The sequence below is a fragment of the Erpetoichthys calabaricus genome, chromosome 14 (assembly GCF_900747795.2).
Source record: "Erpetoichthys calabaricus chromosome 14, fErpCal1.3, whole genome shotgun sequence".
NCBI classification, from domain to species: Eukaryota; Metazoa; Chordata; class Cladistia; order Polypteriformes; family Polypteridae; genus Erpetoichthys; species Erpetoichthys calabaricus.
This window is the reverse complement of record NC_041407.2, coordinates 74,911,369-74,932,759: the sequence shown is the minus strand read 5'-3', so window position 1 is coordinate 74,932,759 and position 21,391 is coordinate 74,911,369. Positions and strand designations below refer to the sequence as shown.

The 21,391-nt window shown below is 35.1% G+C and overlaps 1 protein-coding gene across 2 annotated transcripts in view; it reads right to left on the bottom strand.

Moving 5' to 3' along the window:
• The window catches only part of wdtc1 (WD and tetratricopeptide repeats 1), a 63,716-nt gene that overhangs the window by 18,549 nt on the left and 23,776 nt on the right, over window positions 1-21,391 (bottom strand). For both annotated transcript variants that reach the window (XM_028819883.2, XM_028819884.2), the window contains exons 4-9: window positions 20,618-20,664; window positions 11,181-11,292; window positions 8,416-8,603; window positions 5,022-5,204; window positions 1,989-2,083; window positions 1,331-1,446 (exon numbers count right to left, since the gene is read on the bottom strand). In XM_028819883.2, the coding sequence (XP_028675716.1) occupies window positions 1,331-1,446; window positions 1,989-2,083; window positions 5,022-5,204; window positions 8,416-8,603; window positions 11,181-11,292; window positions 20,618-20,664 (741 nt within the window). The remainder of the gene's footprint in view (window positions 1-1,330; window positions 1,447-1,988; window positions 2,084-5,021; window positions 5,205-8,415; window positions 8,604-11,180; window positions 11,293-20,617; window positions 20,665-21,391) is intronic.

Genomic DNA, 21,391 nt, shown 5'->3' with positions numbered 1-21,391 from the left:
TATAGTATGTCAGTGGTCATGAAAGTGTGTATCTACATGAAATAAATAAGCAGCTGTGTAAATAAAGAAACTCTTTACCCTGACAACATTATTTTAAGTAAAAAACTAACTAACAAGTTGAAGTATTAGTCTGCATAATAATAATAATAATAGTGGAGCAGATGATTCCACCTTATTTATTGATTTATTTTAAAAATAACTCTGCCAGTTTGAAAGTGAAGTAAAAATTAAAAGAGGAAAGATATATTGCTATTCAGAATAGCTGGTAAATTACATTATAGAATAATACAGATCAGGGGAACGTTAAAAGTCACAAATTCCCCTATTAAAGATGTTAATCAGTAAGCAGTATAATTTACATCATTCCAGTCCAGGACTCCTTAAGATTATCCCTCCCAATTGACAAAAGGGAAAAAAAAACAGAAAGCCAGCTTGGCATATCACCAATAGGCGACATGCAAATTCAAATCAGGCAGAGTTTACAATATAATTGGTATATTCTGGTCCAAACAAAATGATGGCCTAAAATGACATGTGGTAGTTAATATACAGTGTGCAGTATTTTAATGTGAAAAGGAAAAACAAAAATTAAATTCTGATATAACTATAGAATATTATTTGATTCAAATCTGTCTCGGCAATTATCCAACATTACTATCATTTCAATTATAAACCATAGTAATACCTGAATTAGCCCCATCAGAAGTAATAGGAAAGTTTCTAAGAAAAAAAACCAATATGGACAAAAACCAGTAGACAAGCTATTTGCTTGCAGAAAAAAATACTACCAGGACAATGGTCAAAACCAAAAGGCTAAATATCCCTGTAGCTAAACTACAAAGATTATAATATGTGTGATTTAAAAATTCTGTCAAAAATGCATAAAAGGACTGTCCAAGTATTGTTCTCACAAAGTGATTTGCTTAAGCCAAAGTAAATCTACAAAAAATAAGACAAACACTAAAGTATCTAAGTGTCAATAAATTTGCATAGTTCTAAATGGTGCTGCTAAAAGTGCTCTGACTAGGTATTTAAATGCTTGCGCAATTAACATAGTTTAGCTTCTGACTTTAATGTTGGCAGATATTTAATGTTTACCAATAATCACTTAAAACAATGTCTATAAATATTTTGAAAATATTGTATTTTTTAAAGATGTTAAAATAATTCTCACACAGGAACAGATTTTTGATTCTTTCCGCAAAATGGCATATTCAGTCTTACATACCCAAAATCAGTAAGATATCAGAAAGATTGTCATGATTCCAAAATAATCAAGGTATGAATTAAAAATAATAACAAAAATCTTTTAGAAATATCAATGACATACCTGTTCACCACCCATATTAACTAACAGTTCTGTCCCATCTGGGCTGAATGTGACATACGTAGCTACTAAAACCCTCAGTCGGTTACTATAATCAGGTAGTTTAACTGGTAGATGACCTGCATTTAAAAATGAAAAGAATGCTCCTATTTAGAGAATTAAGAAGAAAAAAAAACTGCCTTTGCTAGTACAATAGTAGATCTAAACTATAAAAATAATGGTTGACAGTTCAAATGTGTTCTTTACAGCAACTGAGTTTCTATCAGCAACAGGGAAATACTGCTGTCCCACAAGGACAAATGAAAATTAAAACTGTTAATTTGTACATTAAAATTTACAATACAACTTCGATAATTTGCCCCAGAAATCTTCCTAGGATAAAAAATACTAAATGCAATAACTTTTGTGTAATACAGTGAACTTTGTTAGCAATTTTACATTGACCAAGATTTTCAGTTAAAGTGGTAAATTCCATTCCAGGTTGCTGGCCAAAAACAAGGCCACTGTCTAAGTGAGCATTATATTAATCTTGTTTAGTTAAAGTATATACAAGGGCATAAAAACCACTCTACATCACAAAGCTATATCAGAAAATTAATGTAAAACCTTAAGAAAAAGTTTACTAGATCTAAAGTAAAATAACAACTCCTTTAATCCATACCTGCTACATAATATTGTACAGCTCCATCAGGAATTGTTTTTTGACGCTCACAAAATGTGTGGACACTGGCTGATGTGTTCTGATTTACAGATTTCCTGAAAAAAGTTCAGAACACAATTTACATAAATGCACAAAAGTGACAAATTTTAGTGATGAACTCTAAAACAATATAAATATATAAACATAGTAGCAATAAGTGCTTAACATTCAGATGTAGAATATACACTCTAAATGAAAATAAAAAAAATGTGAAAATTAAATAATATACATACATAACACATATTTTATATATATATATATATATATATATATATATTATATATACACACACACGCACATATACATATATCTCAGCTCATTTTCTGAAACCACTTCTTCCTTATGAGTGTCAAGGTAGCAAAAGGCCAAGTGTGTTAGCTTAGACTTCTCTGTCCCCAGCTACAGATTCTAGCTCTTCCTGGGGAATTCCCAGATGTTCCTAAGCCAGCTGAGAGATATTATTCCTTCAGCGTGACCTGGGTCTGCTTCAGGGTCTGCGCCCAAAAGTATGCATCCAAAACAGCTCCAAGGGCATCCTTAGAACATGCCCAAACTACCATCTGTGAAGAAACCTCATTTCTGCATCTTGTACTCGCAATCTCTTTCTTTTGATTATTATCCACAGCTCATGACCACAGATGATGACATGGATGTAGAATGACTGTTAAACTGTGAATTTTGTCTTTAGACTCCACTCCTGCTTCACCAGCAAAGACCGATAGAACACCTGCAGAACAGCTCCTACTCCACTCCAATCAACTTGATGACCTCACATTCCTCTTTTCCCATTGCTTGTAAACAAGATCCTGAGATGCCTGAACTCCTCCACTAAGGGTAACCTTATCCACTTACTTTAGTGAGAGCAATTGTCTTTTCAGAAAGAGAACCATGACCTCAGACTTCAAGGTGCTGATCCTCAACCCTTACCACTTTACACTCTGCAGTGAATTCATCATATGTGTGCTAACGTTCACAGTCAGATGAGGCAAAATGAACATCATCAACTGAGTAAAGCAATAATGCTTCGCCAAGCCTCCCCAACTAGGCAAACTCGTATCCTTGGCTGTGCCTTCAAATTCTGTCCATGAAAACTAAAGCGGGAGGGGTGACAAGACACAGATTTGACAAAGTCCAACACTGCTCAAATTCAGCTTAATGCCAAGTATTCGGACGCACCTCTCACTACATTCATAAAGGGAACAAATAGCATTCAAGAGTAGCCCTTTTACCCCTTATTCCTTCATCTTTTCTCACAACACACGCCAAGGGACACAGTCATATGCTTTTTCCAAATGTAAAAAAAAAAGTTGACAGGGTTATCATACCCCCATGCACTGTCTAGCAACTGCACCAGGGAGAACAGCAGGTCTACTCTTGCAAAGCCAGGATGAAATCCACATTGTTCCACTTTTACCTCAGGCTCAACCAGATGGAGTCTCATCTCCATCACCCTAGCATAGGCCATACCTAGGAGGTTGAGGTGTGTGATCCCTCTGTTGTTGGAACACCCCCCCCTGTTATCTTTCTTACTTTAAATATGGAGACCACCACAACAGGTTAATCATTCCAAGGGTACTTTACTGGTCTTCCATGAAACACTGAATAACTACGTTAACCATACTATGTTAACAATGTCCAGTGCTTTCAAAACCTCTGGTTGGATCTCATCCAACGCAGCAGTCTTACCACCATGTAGTCCTCAGATCACCACATTGACTTCAACAACAGTCTGTGTCCAGTGCTGCTCCAGTTAGGTGGACATTTCCACATTTGGCACATGGGAGACATTTCTTCGGAAGTAAGATGTGAACTCATCACTAACAAAAGTCTCAGCAAGACATTTCTAGGTCACACTAACTGCTTGTTTATGCTTCTTTTGTCTTTTTTGCCAATGCCCTCACTTTGACTCCAACTCACTAGCAAGTTCAGTTGACAGCTCTGCCCTTCTGTTCACTTGAATATCCCAAATATATGGTCTCAGGTCAGGCAACACAAATGCAAAATCTATTATCAACCTTTAGGTGAAGGTACTCTGGTATCAGGTACCAGCACAGAAATCCAATAACAGCTCACTGTTCTGATTCAGATATGCCTGGTCACTGCTCCCAATCATACCCCTCTGGGTATGCACGTCATTCCTGAGGCAAGACTATCAAGTCAGTGGGAGGCACCCTTTCAAGCACCTCACCCACCTTTTCTAAGAAAGCTGAATATTCCAAACAGCTATTTGGTCCATATACACAAACAAAAGTCAGAGTCTTCCTCTCTGTAACTTGTAGCCTCAGTAATGTAACAGTATTATCCAGTGGGGAATACTTTAATAGCATGGCCCTCAGTCAGGCGCTTGTGAATATCCTCACACCTGCTCAATGCCTTTTGCACATTGGAACTCCAGAGTAGGAGAGAAACCAACTCTGATGAAGAAGTTTGGTTCCAGAACCTAGAGGTAATACTAAATCTATCTAGCTGGCATTTGTCCACCTTCCATATCAGGACAGGATCCTTCCCCACCAGAAAAGTAATGTTCCAAGTTCCAAAATCCAGTCTCCGCTACCAGGGTCTATTCTGTTGAAGTCTTTCCCGCCTATGTCTGCCACTAAACTGGCATCGCACTTGACCCTCACTTTTTACCTTGCAGGTGGTGAGTGCACAAGAAAGCTCCACATCACCATTTCAGGCTGAGCCCAGCTGGGTTATGTGTGTTTTTTTTTTTTTTAAACTTATAACATCATGAGGGTCACTGTGCAGCCTTTTTTTGTCTGACCTTTCGTCAAGGGAAACCATACCAGGGACACAAAGCTGCACACCACCTACCTCTGAGCATCCTAAAGGTACACAAGCCCAACCACCAAGGTAAAGGTCCAGGGTGGAGAAAATGCATTTAAAATAATGTGCAATGTGCATATATATTTGTCAAAATAACTAATGATTTTCCAACAAACCCCCCTTTCTTTACACAAAATAAGAATCTTGGTATCAATATGCCAGCCTTACCTATGACTATGGATCATTCGAATATCATACAGCCGCACAAAGGGTCCATTGGCTCCGACAGCCAGATAATTGTTGTCTTGAGGATTGATTGCTAAACACTTAGCCTCTACTAGCTGCCCACAATACTCTGTAAGGTCAATCATTACTTCTGACCGCTTGCCGCTCTCTCTAAGATCATACTGTCTATGAGTTAAAAAAAAGAAAACAAAATGATTATTCATTCATTTTTCATACATAAAGTATCAGCCTTTATTGATCAAAATAAAAAATAAAAATTCACAAAACGCAAACCAAATTAAAAAGTAGCAAACAACTTTAAACAAAACTATTTAGTTTGTAAGGCCATGGGCAATCTATTGCCATTACAGTATAACTGTAATAATTGTATGTATACAAAAGAAAAAGCTGTTAATGTGTAGTGCCTCTGACTCTACTAATCCCTTTAGTGTTTACCTTTGGAGAGAGTAGATATAAACAAACCTCACTTAAGTTGTCAATGAAGGAGAAACAAGCAATATGGATTAAAAAAAGCAAATTCAATTATAACCATAGTATAAAAATTAGGCAAAACAATATCAACCACCTGAAATATACTGGGAGAAAACATAAACACCTTGCATATTTCGTAGGCACAGGCGTCTGAGTAGCAGAGTTTGAGTAACTATTTGTAATAAAATTATACCAACTGAATGGAGGAAAAATGAATTTAATGAAACTGAGATTTTCACAAAGCCAAAATTCAATACAGTAAGAGCCCGCTTAATGCTGCTCCGTTTAACGTGGTTTCTATATTACGTGTTTTTTTTTTTTTTTCTAATTCTAATTATTCATTGATTCACTTTGTAATCACATAAAAGCGGGATTTTCACTACAATTGAACGACTTGATTAGATACTCGCATGCAGTGTCGCGGCGCGTTTGATATCAGTGCAGTACAGTACATTACGTATGCCTGCTGCATCACTGTTCATTTATGATTGGTCATCAGCGTTATTGTGTTAGGATATAAACACAACATTTTATTTTACTGTAAATACAATTATCCATTTTTAGTTTTAAATGAGTGGTTTCAAAGAAAAAGAAAGTAAAGTGACAAGAAAAAGCATTTTGCTGGAAACTAAAATGCAGGTGCTCAGACGATTAGATGCAGGTGAACGCCAAATTAGCGTTTCTGAAAATGAGGAACAAAAGGAACTTTCAACGGATTTTCTAAAAAAATGTTTACCCATTATTATAGAAATTATAGATCAGTTTATACAAAACGATCCACATTTTGCTAGAAGTTCAAAGGCAAGATGAAGTGTCATTGATGCAATGTCTTGCTATTGACAATTGCTTACTGAACGACACAGAAAAAGGCAAACGATGTTAGATGACTTCACACAAAAAAAATAAAAAGTGTCAAATGAAGATGAACCTTCCTCATCACAAACATAAATTATGTATTTACTCGAATATTTTAGATTTTCATGAATGATTTATGAATAAAAATCGATATTAGCAATAAAGAATGTCTATAACTAATGTAATAAAAATTATGCATGTTACAAAATAAAACAAAAAAAATGATAAACTTTTTTTTCTCTGTCCTGTTTCACCCATCCCCATTATTTACGTGTTAAGATGACCTCGTTTAATGCTGTTTCGTTAAGTGCCGGGATTTCTTGGAAAGTATCCCCTGCATTAAGCAGGTCTTGCTGTATTTACTTATTTTCCTGGAAAATGTCTAAACGGCACCCCACAGGCACTCTACCATGTCATTTAAAGGGCACATTTCAAAGCTGTCTAAATCATGTTATTCCATCTTAACAATGTTGAGAAATTAAGGTGTTTTCTAAACAAGCGGGATTCTGAGAAAGTAATTTATGCATTTATTTCTAGTAGGATTGACTACTGTAATTCGTTGTCCACTAGATGTTCAAACTGTTCTTTATACAGCTTCCAGTTAATGCAAAATTCTGCTTCAATAATTATTACAAGAACAAGACAATACAAACACATAACTCCAGTTCTCAGATCCTTACACTGGCTCCTGATTAAGTTTAGGGCAGATTTCAAAATCTTCCTTTTAACATATAAAGCCTTAAATGGCCAAGGTCCGGCTTACTTGCCTGAACTTATCATGACTTACAAACCAGAACATACATTAAGATCTCAGGATGTCGGTCTGCTTATGATTCCAAGGATTACTAAAATAACAGTGGGAGTTCGTGCTTTTAGTTACAGGGCCACTAAATTGTGGAATGGTCTGCCTGCTACTATAAGAGATGCCTCTTCGGTCTCATCTTTCAAATCCTGGCTGAGGACTCACTATTTCAGTTTAGCATAAACTGACTAAAGCTGCTGATTAACTGCATATACTCATCTTGCATTAAAAAGCAAGGCTGAAAATTCAGATTCTATCCCTGAGTAAGTTTCTTAACCATTAATAGCTTCAACTGTATAAAAAAAAAAAAAAAATTGTAATGTATCTTGATCTTTCAAATCGCTCTAGAAAAATAACTCCAGTGTATGTTTAAACTTTGGTACTGCGAACTCTCCAAATCAAAAAGTAGACATTACAACTATACCAACAGCTATATTTGAAATGGTTGCCAGAACAAAGCCCTTCCTGAAAAAAAAGAAAGCAAGCAAAATAACACTGATTTTGCATAAATCCTAAGGAAGTGAACAAGAGGTTAAGCTCTGATTCTTTGACTTCAATTCAGTGTGCCCTGCAATGGACTGGAGCTTAATCCAGAGTAGTTTTACACCTAATGCTGAAGGAAAAGGCTCCAGCTTCCATGATCATGAATTGAAATGAGTGGGTTTACAATTATTGTCTTATTATTCTTAGTTTATTAGTCCTTAAGTGCTAATGTATTTATTAATGTACAATTAAAACTGAATAACTGAGTTATCAACATAAGCATATTTATTTCTAGTTAGACTTTCAATGCATTTAATTGAAAAAAAGATTCTTACTAGTTTAATTATTGAACATGTTAATTCCAAAGGGAAAAAAAGAGCTAGATCGACATATTACAATTTCATTAACCCGTGTGTACAACAAATAAATATTTTGAAAATGACTGTCAGACATAACCTGAAAGTATTACTCAGGAAAACTTGAAAAAGTTGACATATGATATTAAATTTCAGGATGCTGCTCAGTGTGCAACTATTTTTTTACTGGTAAAACTATTAGTTTTGTTTGGGTTATGCATATTTCTTTCACTTTAAAAATACATATTTTATTTCCAAAAGAAAACAAGATAAGACTTAAAATGTGAACAAAATAACCATTTATAATTAAGCATTATGGAGACAAAAGGATGGAGTTTTTGGAATCGTTTTATGTCTGAAAGTAGAATAACCAACACATACACATTACCAAAGCAAAACATTTTATTACCTTATGATTCCATCTTCCGCTGCACTCCAGAAAGTATTTGGCCACATTGGGGCTGTTGCAATTCTTTTCACCCGATTGGTATGATCAGCAAACATATGAATAGTTTCCTTCACTGTAAGATCATGAACATGAACTTTGGAGTCTGCAGCTCCAGTAATAAGAATGCGATCTTCTGAATGGGGCAAGAACTGTTATATTAAAAAAAAAAAAGCTTACTAAAACAAGTCCATATGTTTTACAGTAAATATATTTTTATTCATTATATCTCTATTTTTTCTATGTCTATTTTCTGTTGTTTATTAGCTCTCAGTTTTAAATTGTAACTTGTTATGCTTGTGTTAATCTGTAAATCTGCCACAAACAAATTTACATTATAGAAGGTGCTATATAAATACAGTTGCCTTGCCTTCATCAAAAATGAAAATGCATCATACTATACACCAGCATTTTAGGCACATCCCTAGAGCTAAAATTTTACTTACCATAAGGATAATATTTTTATGAGGTGATGTCCTGGGATAACCTTCTGGGTGATCTAAAACATTATTTAATCATTTCTACCCCATTACAGGAACGTGTGTTGCACTATCAATAGCATAAAATATTAGTAAAGCTATGACCTGAACAATGCATAAGGAGGACATTTCAACTCAAATGATATCAGAGAACAATAAAGTATATAGTGTTTTTTGCTATCAAATATATGCACATCATCAGGGATGGAAAACAAATTAACACATTGTAACCTAACTTGTCCCTCCTTATGAAAACATACAAACTATATATAAGCCTTACTCCCAGCTTGCATTTAAATGATGGAAGAAAATCTAATGCTAGAATCTCAACCAAATGGTGCGTTTTTCTTCAGGAAAGTGTTCTGCATTACACTGTAAATGTGCAGGTCATACTGTAACCTTATCAAGCTTTCAGAATCATTGACATGAATGTGCCCACTAGATAAAGCATTGATCATAAATCACAAGGTTGACTATTAAAACTTGCATTGGCTATCTACTTGCCCCAAAACAAATCACTGGCAATGCTCCATTTATGTAAACCACTGTAATCTGATCAGTGATTTTGAGATACTTTTAAAGTGTGAATTAGTTGTCATAATAATAAGTGATATTGGAAATGCATGCTTAAAACACATGTGAAAATTTACAGAAGCTAAGAATATCTACTTTACAGCATGTTACTCGGTAACCATTTAAAGGTTCCACTGGCAGACTAAAACATTGCAAAAATTAAACATGTTCAATATAAAGTTATTTATTTAGATGTTTTACCATCTATTGTACAACAGTTGTTGCAGTAGTTATTTCAAATGTAACTAAAAATATACAGACATTATTCACTGATTATATAATAAATTTAACGCAACATCTAGACGAAGAACTATTATTAGGTATTGTATCATTTAAAATAACACATTTTATTTTGCTCACTTTAATCTTTGCTTTTTCCACAAATCAAGAAAAGAAATACAATTGCCCTTCATAAATCAGAATATGCTCTGAAAATGTCTACTAATAGAAATATCAGCTTTATTACTTTTTTGCAAAATAAAAAATAAAAAATTAATAAAATGACAATGAATGAATATTACTGTGCTTTAAACCACAAAACAAATAATTTATACAAAAATGAACCATGGGTATGTAGAGTATGTGGACCTTACATTTATACATAGTTTTTAATAAAGATAAAGAACATAATAATGGGATGAAAAGTCACCAGTAATTGACAACTTATCCCTCAGCCTGACATGTGCAGTCTTTGTTGACAGATTTCCAAGAGTGTTCCTTCCCCTTCCCACCACCTGTACTACCTGATATGGAAAAGATACATAGTGTACTTATGTTGCTGGGAACTATAAGCAGCAGATTCCAACTTTTCTCAGCTAACGGACAGCTGCCCATCTTGCAGCCTACCCGTGATAAATCATACTGCACTATTGTTCATGCTCTCGGTTATGTTCAGTGACACATACATAAAAGCACAAAATGATTAAAATAATGTTGACAAACTCTATATTGTGCAGCACTATTCTTCACCATTAGCGACAGAAAAAAGTTTGCTTCATTCATAAGTAAAACACTTAAGTACAAGGTGAAACTTTTTCAGTGAGAAAGAAAAATAAATTGGGGTTGAATACACTTATTCAAATGTGTAGAATCGTCATAACCTGTGAGCCACCTATACTTGCAATTGAAGGTGAAAATTTTAACATATTCTGGCACCCTAGCCACAATTACAATTTTTAACTTACTTTTAAAGCAAGGGACAGAATATAATACTAAAAAAAATAAAACCTAACGTGGCACCTACAAATTTCGAAATCGTGTGTTTATTTACTGCATTTTCAGTGTATTAATGAAACACTTCATATGTAGGTGAAATGGGTGAAAAGTGGTTAGTACTGCAACTTTACGGATCCAGGGTGATATAGTAAGTTCAAGTCTCACCTCTAGCTACCCTCTGTGTATTAAAGTCTGCACATTTACCCTGTGCCTACACAAGTTTTCCTCCCACATCTTAAACAATGTTATTTTATTTCTACTGTAATATAGTACCATTACAACTTCAGCCAAATTCAGCTATTCTCAGAATTCCAAGCCAAAGAAAGAACACATTAAAGGGAATATGCATTTTTTATTGAGGAATGAGTTTATCTCTACAACTACTACTTTAAAAATAATCAATTCCACCTTAAATTTAGAAAAATGTTTACAGACAGCTAACATATAACATGCATGAGATACCTTGACTGAAAAAATGTTAGCAGAATGGCCTGTATGCATAGTTAGGAGTTTCTTATAGTGGAAGGGATCCCAGACAATGGCATGCTGATCATCTGAACCAGAGGCCAATAAACTGGAATGGAAAACACACAACAATTAATTAATAGATGGAATATTTTTCAAAAATAGTAATTTAAGTCCACCAACTAATTATGCTATAATACAGTGAAAAAAGATAAATATTTTATTACATGTAAATAATGAATATTGATCTAAGTGCAATGCCAATAGTGTGTATGTATCAAACAAATAATTTAAGATCACATTGATAGACAAGCCATGTTACAATCTTTAACATAAATATGAAATCACAAGCAAACAGTATTTAAATTTTTAATTTGCATAGAAATAGAAGAAAGACACACAAATATTACCAACTGTCTATTACTAATAATAGGAAAGTTTTATTTACCAATAGTAGAAGAGTTTCATGTACATTATAAAGCAAAATGTAATATTAATTACAGGAAGAAAACACTGAATTAGTGCTTTTGAAATAGAAAACAGATACATAAGTAGAACTTTATTTGTCCCCGGGGTGAAGCTTGGCTTTTTACAGTATTGCTGTTGGTATGAAGGAGCCTCAGGAGCATTTCTTGACATACTTGGTGAATAAATCATTGGCTGAAAGTACTCAGTGTTAGTGTGTCAGAGAGAGGATGTGCAGCATTGTTCAAAATGGGACTTAGTTTTGTTTTAATTCTCTTCTTTGCCCCTACATCCAGGGGATCCAGAGTGTGTCCTATAATTGAGCTTGTCCTTTTAATTAGCTTGTTGATTCAGTGGGCATCTCTTGAGGTGATGTTAGTAGCCCAGCACACCACAGTGTAGAAAATCACACTGGCCATTATGAAGTTAGATGTGAAGGATGTCACTTCCCACATTAAAGGAACACAGTTTACTAAGGGAAAAAAGCTTGCTTTGCCCTTTCTTATATAATTCCTCTGTGTTCTGAGATCAGTCCAACTGTCATTAATGTGAACCACCACTACATCCACTACTTGAATAGTGAATGGACATAGAGGCTCTTTAATGCAGTGAAAATTAATAACCAGTTCCTTGGTTTTGCTGATGTTAAGATGTGCACCAAGAAACAACATTCTCTACCCAACTCCTATACTCTGTCTCATCCCTTTTATCAATGCACCCCCATAAGTACATAATTGTGTGCATTCCCATTCAGAAAATATTTTAAAAAGCTCATAGTGTCCAGTTTGTAGTAATATCAGTTCACAAGGAAGCTCTGGTTGATTATGCCCCAGTATTACAGAATGCCTTGTTGATCACAAAAAAACAGTTGATACATTTCTAAGAGTCAAGCCTTCAAAAATATAGTAACTGTATAGTGATCATTTTTTGTGATCATATTTATATTAAAGTTTAATCAAATATTAATTAAACATTGAAAACAAAAACAGTTTAAGAATAAAGCAATCCCTTCCTCATGGTACCCACCCAAACCTCCCTACAGAAGAGGTCATTAGAAGATTAAAAGTCCTTGGTACATGCGCAAACTATGAAGAAAGGTACAGCCTGCACTGGAAGTCCTAGTGTAAGGAAGAAGTACAGTACACCCCCAAAATTTGCGGGGGTTACGTTCCTAGAACACCAGCAAATTATGAAAAACCGCAAATTTTGGATGTGGTTAAAAAATGACTATTTTTATAGTTTAAACCCTAAATATGCCCCCAAAACACTTTAATTTAATTTCAAACTCAGCTTAATACATCACCTAAAAAAAGAAATGTAAAGGTAAACCTGTGTACTGTACTGCTATGTCTCCCGCAGTGCTAGAATGTAAAATACCGATGTTACCACTATATGTACTGTAATTCATGCAAGCGCGTTTTCATTGTCAGAAGCCTTAGAAAGTGCAGGGCGTTTCGGTGGCATCTTGAGGCTTTAACTCTTAAACTGCCACATACTTGGGGGTTAATGCACTACTGGACGCCAAATACGTTTTTGCAGCACTTTAAGTAAATGTCTCAATTCACAAAGAAAAAGTGAAATTTTAATGGAGCACATTTTTTTTTCATGCAAAGAGCATCACAATTACTGCAACACTGATCATTTTACACACTGCTAATGAACAGTAAAAACTATTTAAAAAACTACTAGAACAATATGTACAAGGTACAATTGACGCCATGGATGAAATTCAGTAAATCACCGAGCCAACTGCGCTTGAACTGGCTGCACTCAAGCACAGAGGTAAGCGCTGATGCTTGCAGGCTAGTCTAATGCAGCGGCTTAGTCCCTGGGACAGTGAGGCTGCAGGGTGTCATGCTTGGGTCACAGAATTGCAAAGAAACACAGGAGATTGTAGAGACAGGAACTTTATTCAAACACTTCAAACAAACACGTCTCTTTCAGAAGTAAAATGAGCTCAGTATACAGTTAGTTCTCGATTAAAGAATAGACAAACATCATAGGGGAGCGCAACGGGAGTGGGAGAACCAACAGGAGCAGAGGATGTCTGGAAGAGGAGAGAGAAACAAAGCAATCAACCAAAAAGGACAGGTGCTGTTCAGGCTTTTAAGTATGCGTAACGTCGCGCGAGAAGCATATCACGAGACAGAGAAGCCGCAAGTAAGCCCAGCAAGTAAGGGAGCAATGTGAAAGTAGTCTATCAGCGTTTTTTAAGAGGGGTTTTTTGAGGAGTGTCTATGTCTTCTAGGAGTGCATTCAGCAGTGGTCATGAGCTGGCTGCTCAGCGAATGTACAGCACTGACTGAACAGCTCCTGCGTGCTTGCAAATGGCACTGGGAAACGACTATAGCTGGTTGTGGCGGTTTAAGGGTTAAGAGTAACAAAACGGAAAACACAAGAACACTCAGCTGGAGATGCATCACAGTCAATCAGCAGCAAGGACAAATGAATAATGCTGTAGCGGTCCGGTGCGGCTAAGATTCCCACAATCGAGAAGACGGTGATTTATTTATTTTTATGGTGGATATTCCAGGGACGCACCCAGCCTTGTCCCGACCTGCACGCACTCACAAACAGAGACAAAAACAAAGCAAACCGTTAATCACACAGCAAATAAAGAATGTAATGAAAACAAATGAAATAAATGAAAACAACGATACCATTCCCGTTCCCCTTACAGCGATTACACATTAAATACAACAAAACACAAACAAACACACACAGTAAATCATGAAAAACGTTCATGAAAAATGGCAATGGATGAAATGTAATTATGAAAATAGATAGTCCTATCGCTAGTTCCTGAAATGGTGAAGACGGGTGGACAGGTTCAGGAGAGCTCCTTTCTTTGCAGGACGGCCATGAATCCACTTACAGTCCTCATGTACACAGGCAGACGGCAGACAATCCAGACGCCAACCACAAAACGATCCAGGACAAAACGAATAAGTACAGGTAACCCAACAGAAGGCAGACAGACAGGAACTTGAAACACCGGCCCCCTTTTAAAAAACTGCGCTGACATCCTTTGACCCCAACAGCCCCAGCACCCTCAGCAGAAGACCTATCAGAGCCACTGTAGGGACTTCTGGGAGTTGCAGTTTCAAATTCTATTGGCTACTTTCACAATCCCAAAATGCATTTTCCTCTACAGTTGCTTCCTGTTCTCTCTACAGTACAGTATTGCCACAAAAAAAGCCATAAAAATTGTGGAGGATATTTACTGTTTCCGCTAACTATTAGATAGGATCTAAGGAAAAATCTGCGAATGACGGAGGCTCTGAACTGCGACTTCACGGGGGTCTACTGTATATCCAATAATCAAGTTAAAGAGTGGAGATTAGACATGTCATGCTGACCACTTGCCAGCATGCTGCTGAACAAATGAACAAGCAGCTTGCCACTTCTCTATATTGAAACCACATGAACTGATGATCCACGCCACTGAAAGTTCAAAGGAGATTACGTTAAAGAAACAGACTTTCCAGAAACATAAAGAAAGAGAATCTGGGGATTTACATTAAGAGGAAATTACTTTGCACCAATCATTTCCAAGGAAAATAGCCTGTGCTGGATAAAAGTACAGGGAAGACCAGAGGAGTCGAAAGGAATGTTAAATGATAGAAAAGAAGATATACTGATGAGAGAAGGTAGAACAAAAGGTGGAAACTAAGAAATAGTACTAACACCTTTGAATAAATGTGTCAGAAACATTTAAGGGATAAAAGGGGTCAGTGGTCTAACACATCACATAATTTGTGTCAGGGATAATGTACAGGCAATGTATAAATTTGAATTGAATATGATAAATTGGATTTTTGCAGGAAGCAGAAATGTTACTATGGATTGTTTTCCAAGAGATGAGGACAGAGTAAGGGAGGTCACACTGCCAGACAGAGACTTGGTAATGATGAAACAAAAGCTTTCCACAGAATTGCATACAAGAACACCAATGGTTTTAATTTTGGAGATAGCACACAATTATTGAGGTGGTGTAAGGGAAGCGTAGAGGATAAAATGACACCATTTGAACTAAGGACTATTTCGAGTGGTAGACAGAAAGAAAGAATGGAAGAACAGAAAAACTGGACCTCAGTGACTAGAACTTTATAAGACAAAGTAAATACAGATGCCACAGAGCACCATATTGTCTTTATCTGCCAAAGGAGGAAAAAAAGATTGATCTGCCACCAATACAGAGTTCATCATTATGAAAGATAGGGATGCATATACTGTATGCCAGGCCAGAGGACATCTAGGATGATTTTCCAACTTTGGTCAAATTTGGAGAGTACGATGATGCTGAAACTATAGGACTTAAATTACTGGAGCATGACTTTATCTCCAGTGCCATGTACAGTCATGTGAAAAAGTATGTGTCCCCCATGGATTTTTTTTTCTTTATTAATATATGTAGACATATCAAGTTTTGATTTTAATTTAGACATAACCATTACATAAAAAAGACACAATTGGGGAAAAAAAAAGAAAATTTGACTTTGTAATAATTTATTTAATGAAAGAGATAAACCATTTTTATTTGTGGAAAAAGTAATTATACTCTAGGCTCTAATACTTGGTACTGACATCTTTGACAGAAACAGCCTCTAGTAGGCATTATTTATAACTTTACCTGTCTCTGACATTGACTGAGAGAACGTTTTTATTTAGAGACTTCTTTCAGCATTTTTGCCTTCTGCACTCAGGCTAAACTTAATAAGGCTGGACAAGATGGCAATTGTCTGAAATCTTCTCCACTTGTAAGATGATCTTCTGGTCAGTAGAATGGTTGATTTTGAATTGGTTGGAGAGGTTTTTAAACCCTCCCCAGAACTAAATTTGTGAGGTTTGCGTAAGACGGGTTCTTAAAAGATTCTCTCTAAAGATGTTTTAATTATTTGCACCTGGGTTGTACTTACTTTATTCATGTGTGAAATTCTAGGTTTACTGAAATTGTACAACAGACTATAATGTACATATGGAATGATGTGTGTTATATCACCTTAAACTACAGATACTATTTAAATGAAGATCAAATCTTGTTATATCCACATATGTTAAAATAGAAAAAACCTTTAATGGGGCATCACATGACTGTATACTAACAACAGAGTGGAGCCTGGGAAATACCATACTAACCTCAATGAGAAACAAGGATGATGGATTTATGAGAGGATTTAACCAGCTTCATACTGACCATGGGTAAATGATTAGACATAAAGTTCTAAATCAGGCAACAACACTCCTGCTTCCAACATATGACAAATCAGACTACAGTGCTTAATGGAAGGTCTTTTACCATTTTAAAGAACGGCAGAAAGAGATGTAACTTTTACTCAATATTTTGGGTGCTAACAAAATTAAAGCACATGATAATGTTCATTTTAATCATTGATAATCTAGAATGAAATGATAGAGAAAGAACAGACCATGAAGAGAGCTATTCCTTGAAACTCTCGAGTATATGATTATAATTAGTTGCTACATTGTCCTGCAAGAAAGGAGAGATGTCCATAAATATTTAAACTAAGTTGTCATGGCTATATCCGATGGAAAAACAGACAGACAGCATAGGGAGTTTAAAGGAAGGAAAGTTGATCTAGATCAGTCAATTTTGTAACTATAAAGAGCTCAAAAGAGTTAAGCAACTTAGGAAGAGTGTTTCTAAGAAAGAGCAAAATATCCTCCACATATAGAGAGATTTTATGGGAGGTGTTTTAAGCAGTGGGTAATTTAATCAATATTGCAAACAGCAATAGACAGGGAATTCAAGTGCAATACTAAAAAGGAGTGTCTGGGGGTTAACTCTGGCATCTTTTTGGGTTGAAAATGGTTGAAAGATGTTGGTGGGAAGTACAAACAGCTGCTTGATTGTTTTTAAATTTCTCTTGCAAAAAACTTGATGAATGTAAAACTATCCAAAGAAATTTCAAGTTCATATGGCCAAAAGCTTTCTCCACAACAAGCACAAGGTTAACTTCTGCCTGGTGGGAAAGGATAGCGCCAGTCTAATAAGGATGAAGTAATTTATGAATAACCGGCTGATGATGAAATGCAAGAAGTTTTTCGATCAGTGTTGCATTAGAATTCATCAAGGAAATTAAACAACAGAACACTCAGACACTTCTTTATCTTGTTTAAAATGGAGAGTAATTATGGCTGAACTGAAAGGTTCAGCTAGGAGGAAGACAAAACAAAGTCCAGGATTTACATATATGGGTACAATTTTTCCAAAAGAACGTATAATGATTATCTTTATTACTTTTTACTAACCAATTATTTTTATACCCTGAATTAATTTTAAAAACACTAAATATTCTAGTTTTTCATTATGTATTCAGTTATACCTCTGCTGTGTCAGCATTCTGGATTTAAAAACAAGTGGGCAGGTTCAGACTTGCTTCTGCATCATCTAATCTTCAGCAAGTAACTTAGCCAGCCAGTGCTCCAATTGCAAAAACATAAACAAATATATAATTTGAAAGTACTTTGCAAAGGTGATCTTTATAGAAGAGTTAAATTTGACTCATTTTCTTTTTGCTGTATTAAACATTGCACATAAGTATGGATCTTCTTACAATAATGGGATGTGCACTAATAATCAAGCAATCAACATTTACACAACTCTGTGGATGGTTAGATATTATACCCTAAAGGAAAATGCTTTTGGCACAGCTTATTAACAAACCTGTTGAGAATGTAACAGAAGATGCACAGCATTCTGTCTCACTAATTCAGCTTTAAAGCTGACACATTTCTGAAGACTTTGAAATTTGTGTAGAGAAGGTAGCTGCATCGACACGGGGGACTTTTTATTTAATTACACAAGCAACAGTTAGTTTAAATGGCTCCAAGAGTTATTTAACACATAAAATTAAATTCAGAGAAAATCTAAATATTACACTTGGACCTGATACCATAATGATTACACAAAAAGATTAATTATGTAATGCCATCCAACTCAGAAAGAATCATAATTTGTCCTCTGATTAACAAACTACCTGGAACAGATAGTCTTAGCAGGATGGGAAGAAAGTATTTACTTAATTCCTTGTTATTGTAGTACAGTAAAATGGTATTGTACAGCGTAATGGAATTTAGTGATGGTTAGTGAGGAGTACAGCTCTGAAGTGGACGGATGCATGGATAGCAATACAAAATTTTTCCAAAATTATACAAATAAATAAAAAAACTAAAGATATGATCTAACTTAAAACATACGAAGATTTAATTATTTTCTTATAAGTAGCGCATTTTCTCTGATTAATAATCACAAATGTTCACATTAACACAGAAGATAAAACACATACTTAAAATTAATACTAAAAACTTATTAACTGACATCACATCTTAACTCTTTTTCCATATGACTTGCCCATTTTTTGCCACATTCAGTCTCTTAATGACATTTTTTTTTGCATTTATACATATACTTTTATAGACTCGACATACACAAAGTCACTAATTAAAGCTGCTCTGAATAGCAACAAACCTTAAATAGCAAAATTTGTTTTTGGATTAAAGGTATATGGTTAGACATGGAGGGGAACTGGTTCTTTTTTCAGTAATGTACAAGCCAAAAGGAGTTGTATTTGAAATAATTAACCTCTCAAAAAAATGAAAGATTTCTACCTCCCAGAACAGATAGAGATATAGAGGTAAAAGATGGTATAACAAATTTAAAACTCTAAAAAACAATCTTACAGTATCCTATTCAGATTACTCTGATTGCAGAGAGTTTAAGAAAAGAAGCTTCACTCATCGATTTTCTGAACCCATTAATAGCAGTAACAGTTAAATTGCAGAAACTAATCCTGGTGAAACATCAATCAGTCACAGAGAACACTCATGCAAACATCCCCATTCACTCAATTTTAATGCCACTAATCACTGACAGCCTGTCACTCAACTGTGGAAGCAGACTACAATTGTCCTCATATGATAAGCATTTGATCAGTGGGTTTTAGCTTTAAAACAGGGCTGTAGCAATAACATGGAAAAATAAATACTTTAATTTAAATCTTTTATTATTTTTAATAATTGGTTTTATAATCAAGGGGGTTAATACTGCAGCCTCACAGCGCTAAAATAACAGGTTGCAATTTTTTACTGTTTATGTGGCATTTGCACATTTTATCCTTTCTCTGAATACTTTAGTTTCCTACCACATCACAAAGACATGCAGGTTAGCTTAAATGGTTCCTCTACTGCTATGCGCAAGTGTGTCTTGTAATGGACTAATGGCTTGTTTAAAGCTGGTTCTGGCCTTGCTCCCTATATAGATAGAATGTGCACTGGCTATATGTACTTGGGCTTAATGAGTCAAAATGGACAGATGAGTCTCTGCAGAAGTTTTATAAATACATTATTGTAATTGCAGAGCTACAATAGATTTAATGTGAAGAGATAACTGTTGTTTAAAATAAAAAAATAGTGGTCTGGCTCAATAAGACTCAGATACATGAACAGCACACATGACACATTCACATGTGTCAGCAAAAGTATTACCTTGGCACATAATGCATTCTTTTTTTTTTTTTTTTTGCAGTTTGCGTTACTCAAGTGTCATTTAAGGCAGCACAGCTTGTACATAAGATACTAGATTTATTGAAACAAATCACTAATAAGCAATTTAAAATAATGCACACAATTTGTAATGACGTAATGCAAGATCCGATCACACATTTTACATTTTTACTACTCAGTTTGCTTTTCAAAAGAGTCAATAGCAGAATCATTAAAAAAGTAAAAGGGCTATAGTAAACCCTTCCAAAGTCAATTTTCTTTCAAACTACTATTTTTGATAAACAAATTGTGTCAGGAACACTCCATCTCCTACAGGTTTATGAGGCAGAATTTTGTTTTACTGCTAATCGCAAACAAGCTTGAGGACTCTTATGTACTTTTGCACTTATTATGACATGAAATGTATGTAAATTCTATAAAATATAATTTCACTCATTACTTACTTTCCTTTTTCGTTCCATTCAAGGCAGTTCACACATCCAGAATGTCCCTGAGATTAAAATAAAATAAAATACAGTGAAGCATTTTTAAATTAATTTTCCTACTGATTTAATGTTGGTTTCTTCATGGAAATGTAATAAAATTTAAACACCCCAGTAGTCAAATCTCAAAGACAATAAATTATTATTAGAAGGACAAACTGAGAATCATTTCACAGTTTAAATCTATGCATTTTTATTATTCATGCTATGCAAACTCCTAGGATGGTGAAATCTAGAATGGAGTCATGCCTGGAATAGAGTATCAGGTAGCAACTATTAAGAGCAGAAGCATCTAAGATACAGCGGTAACAGTAACAATGCCTTTCTGATGACTTTGATGCTAAATTCTCTCAAGGTACAAAGAATATGACTCTGGTCACTTTTTATAATGACTCTCATGTACACTGCATCATAATGCTCAGAAGACTTCTGTGTGTGATGGAAAACAAAGCACCAAGACTGGCTACTTCAGGCATTTTGTTGCATGATCATTACTATAACAGGGTATTTTTGTAAATCCATTGATACAATATATGATAACATGATTGCTTTTTGGAGCATTTCTCTGTGTTTTTCTGTGTTCTGTACTATAAAGCATGACAGAAAGACAATTACTTTATAGTCATTTTCTTTTGTGGATTACTGCACAGCATCACTGAAATATTGGCCTCCTGACAGATTCTGATAAAAGTGAATCTTTTACCAGGAATTCCTTGTGTGCATTAATACAATGTG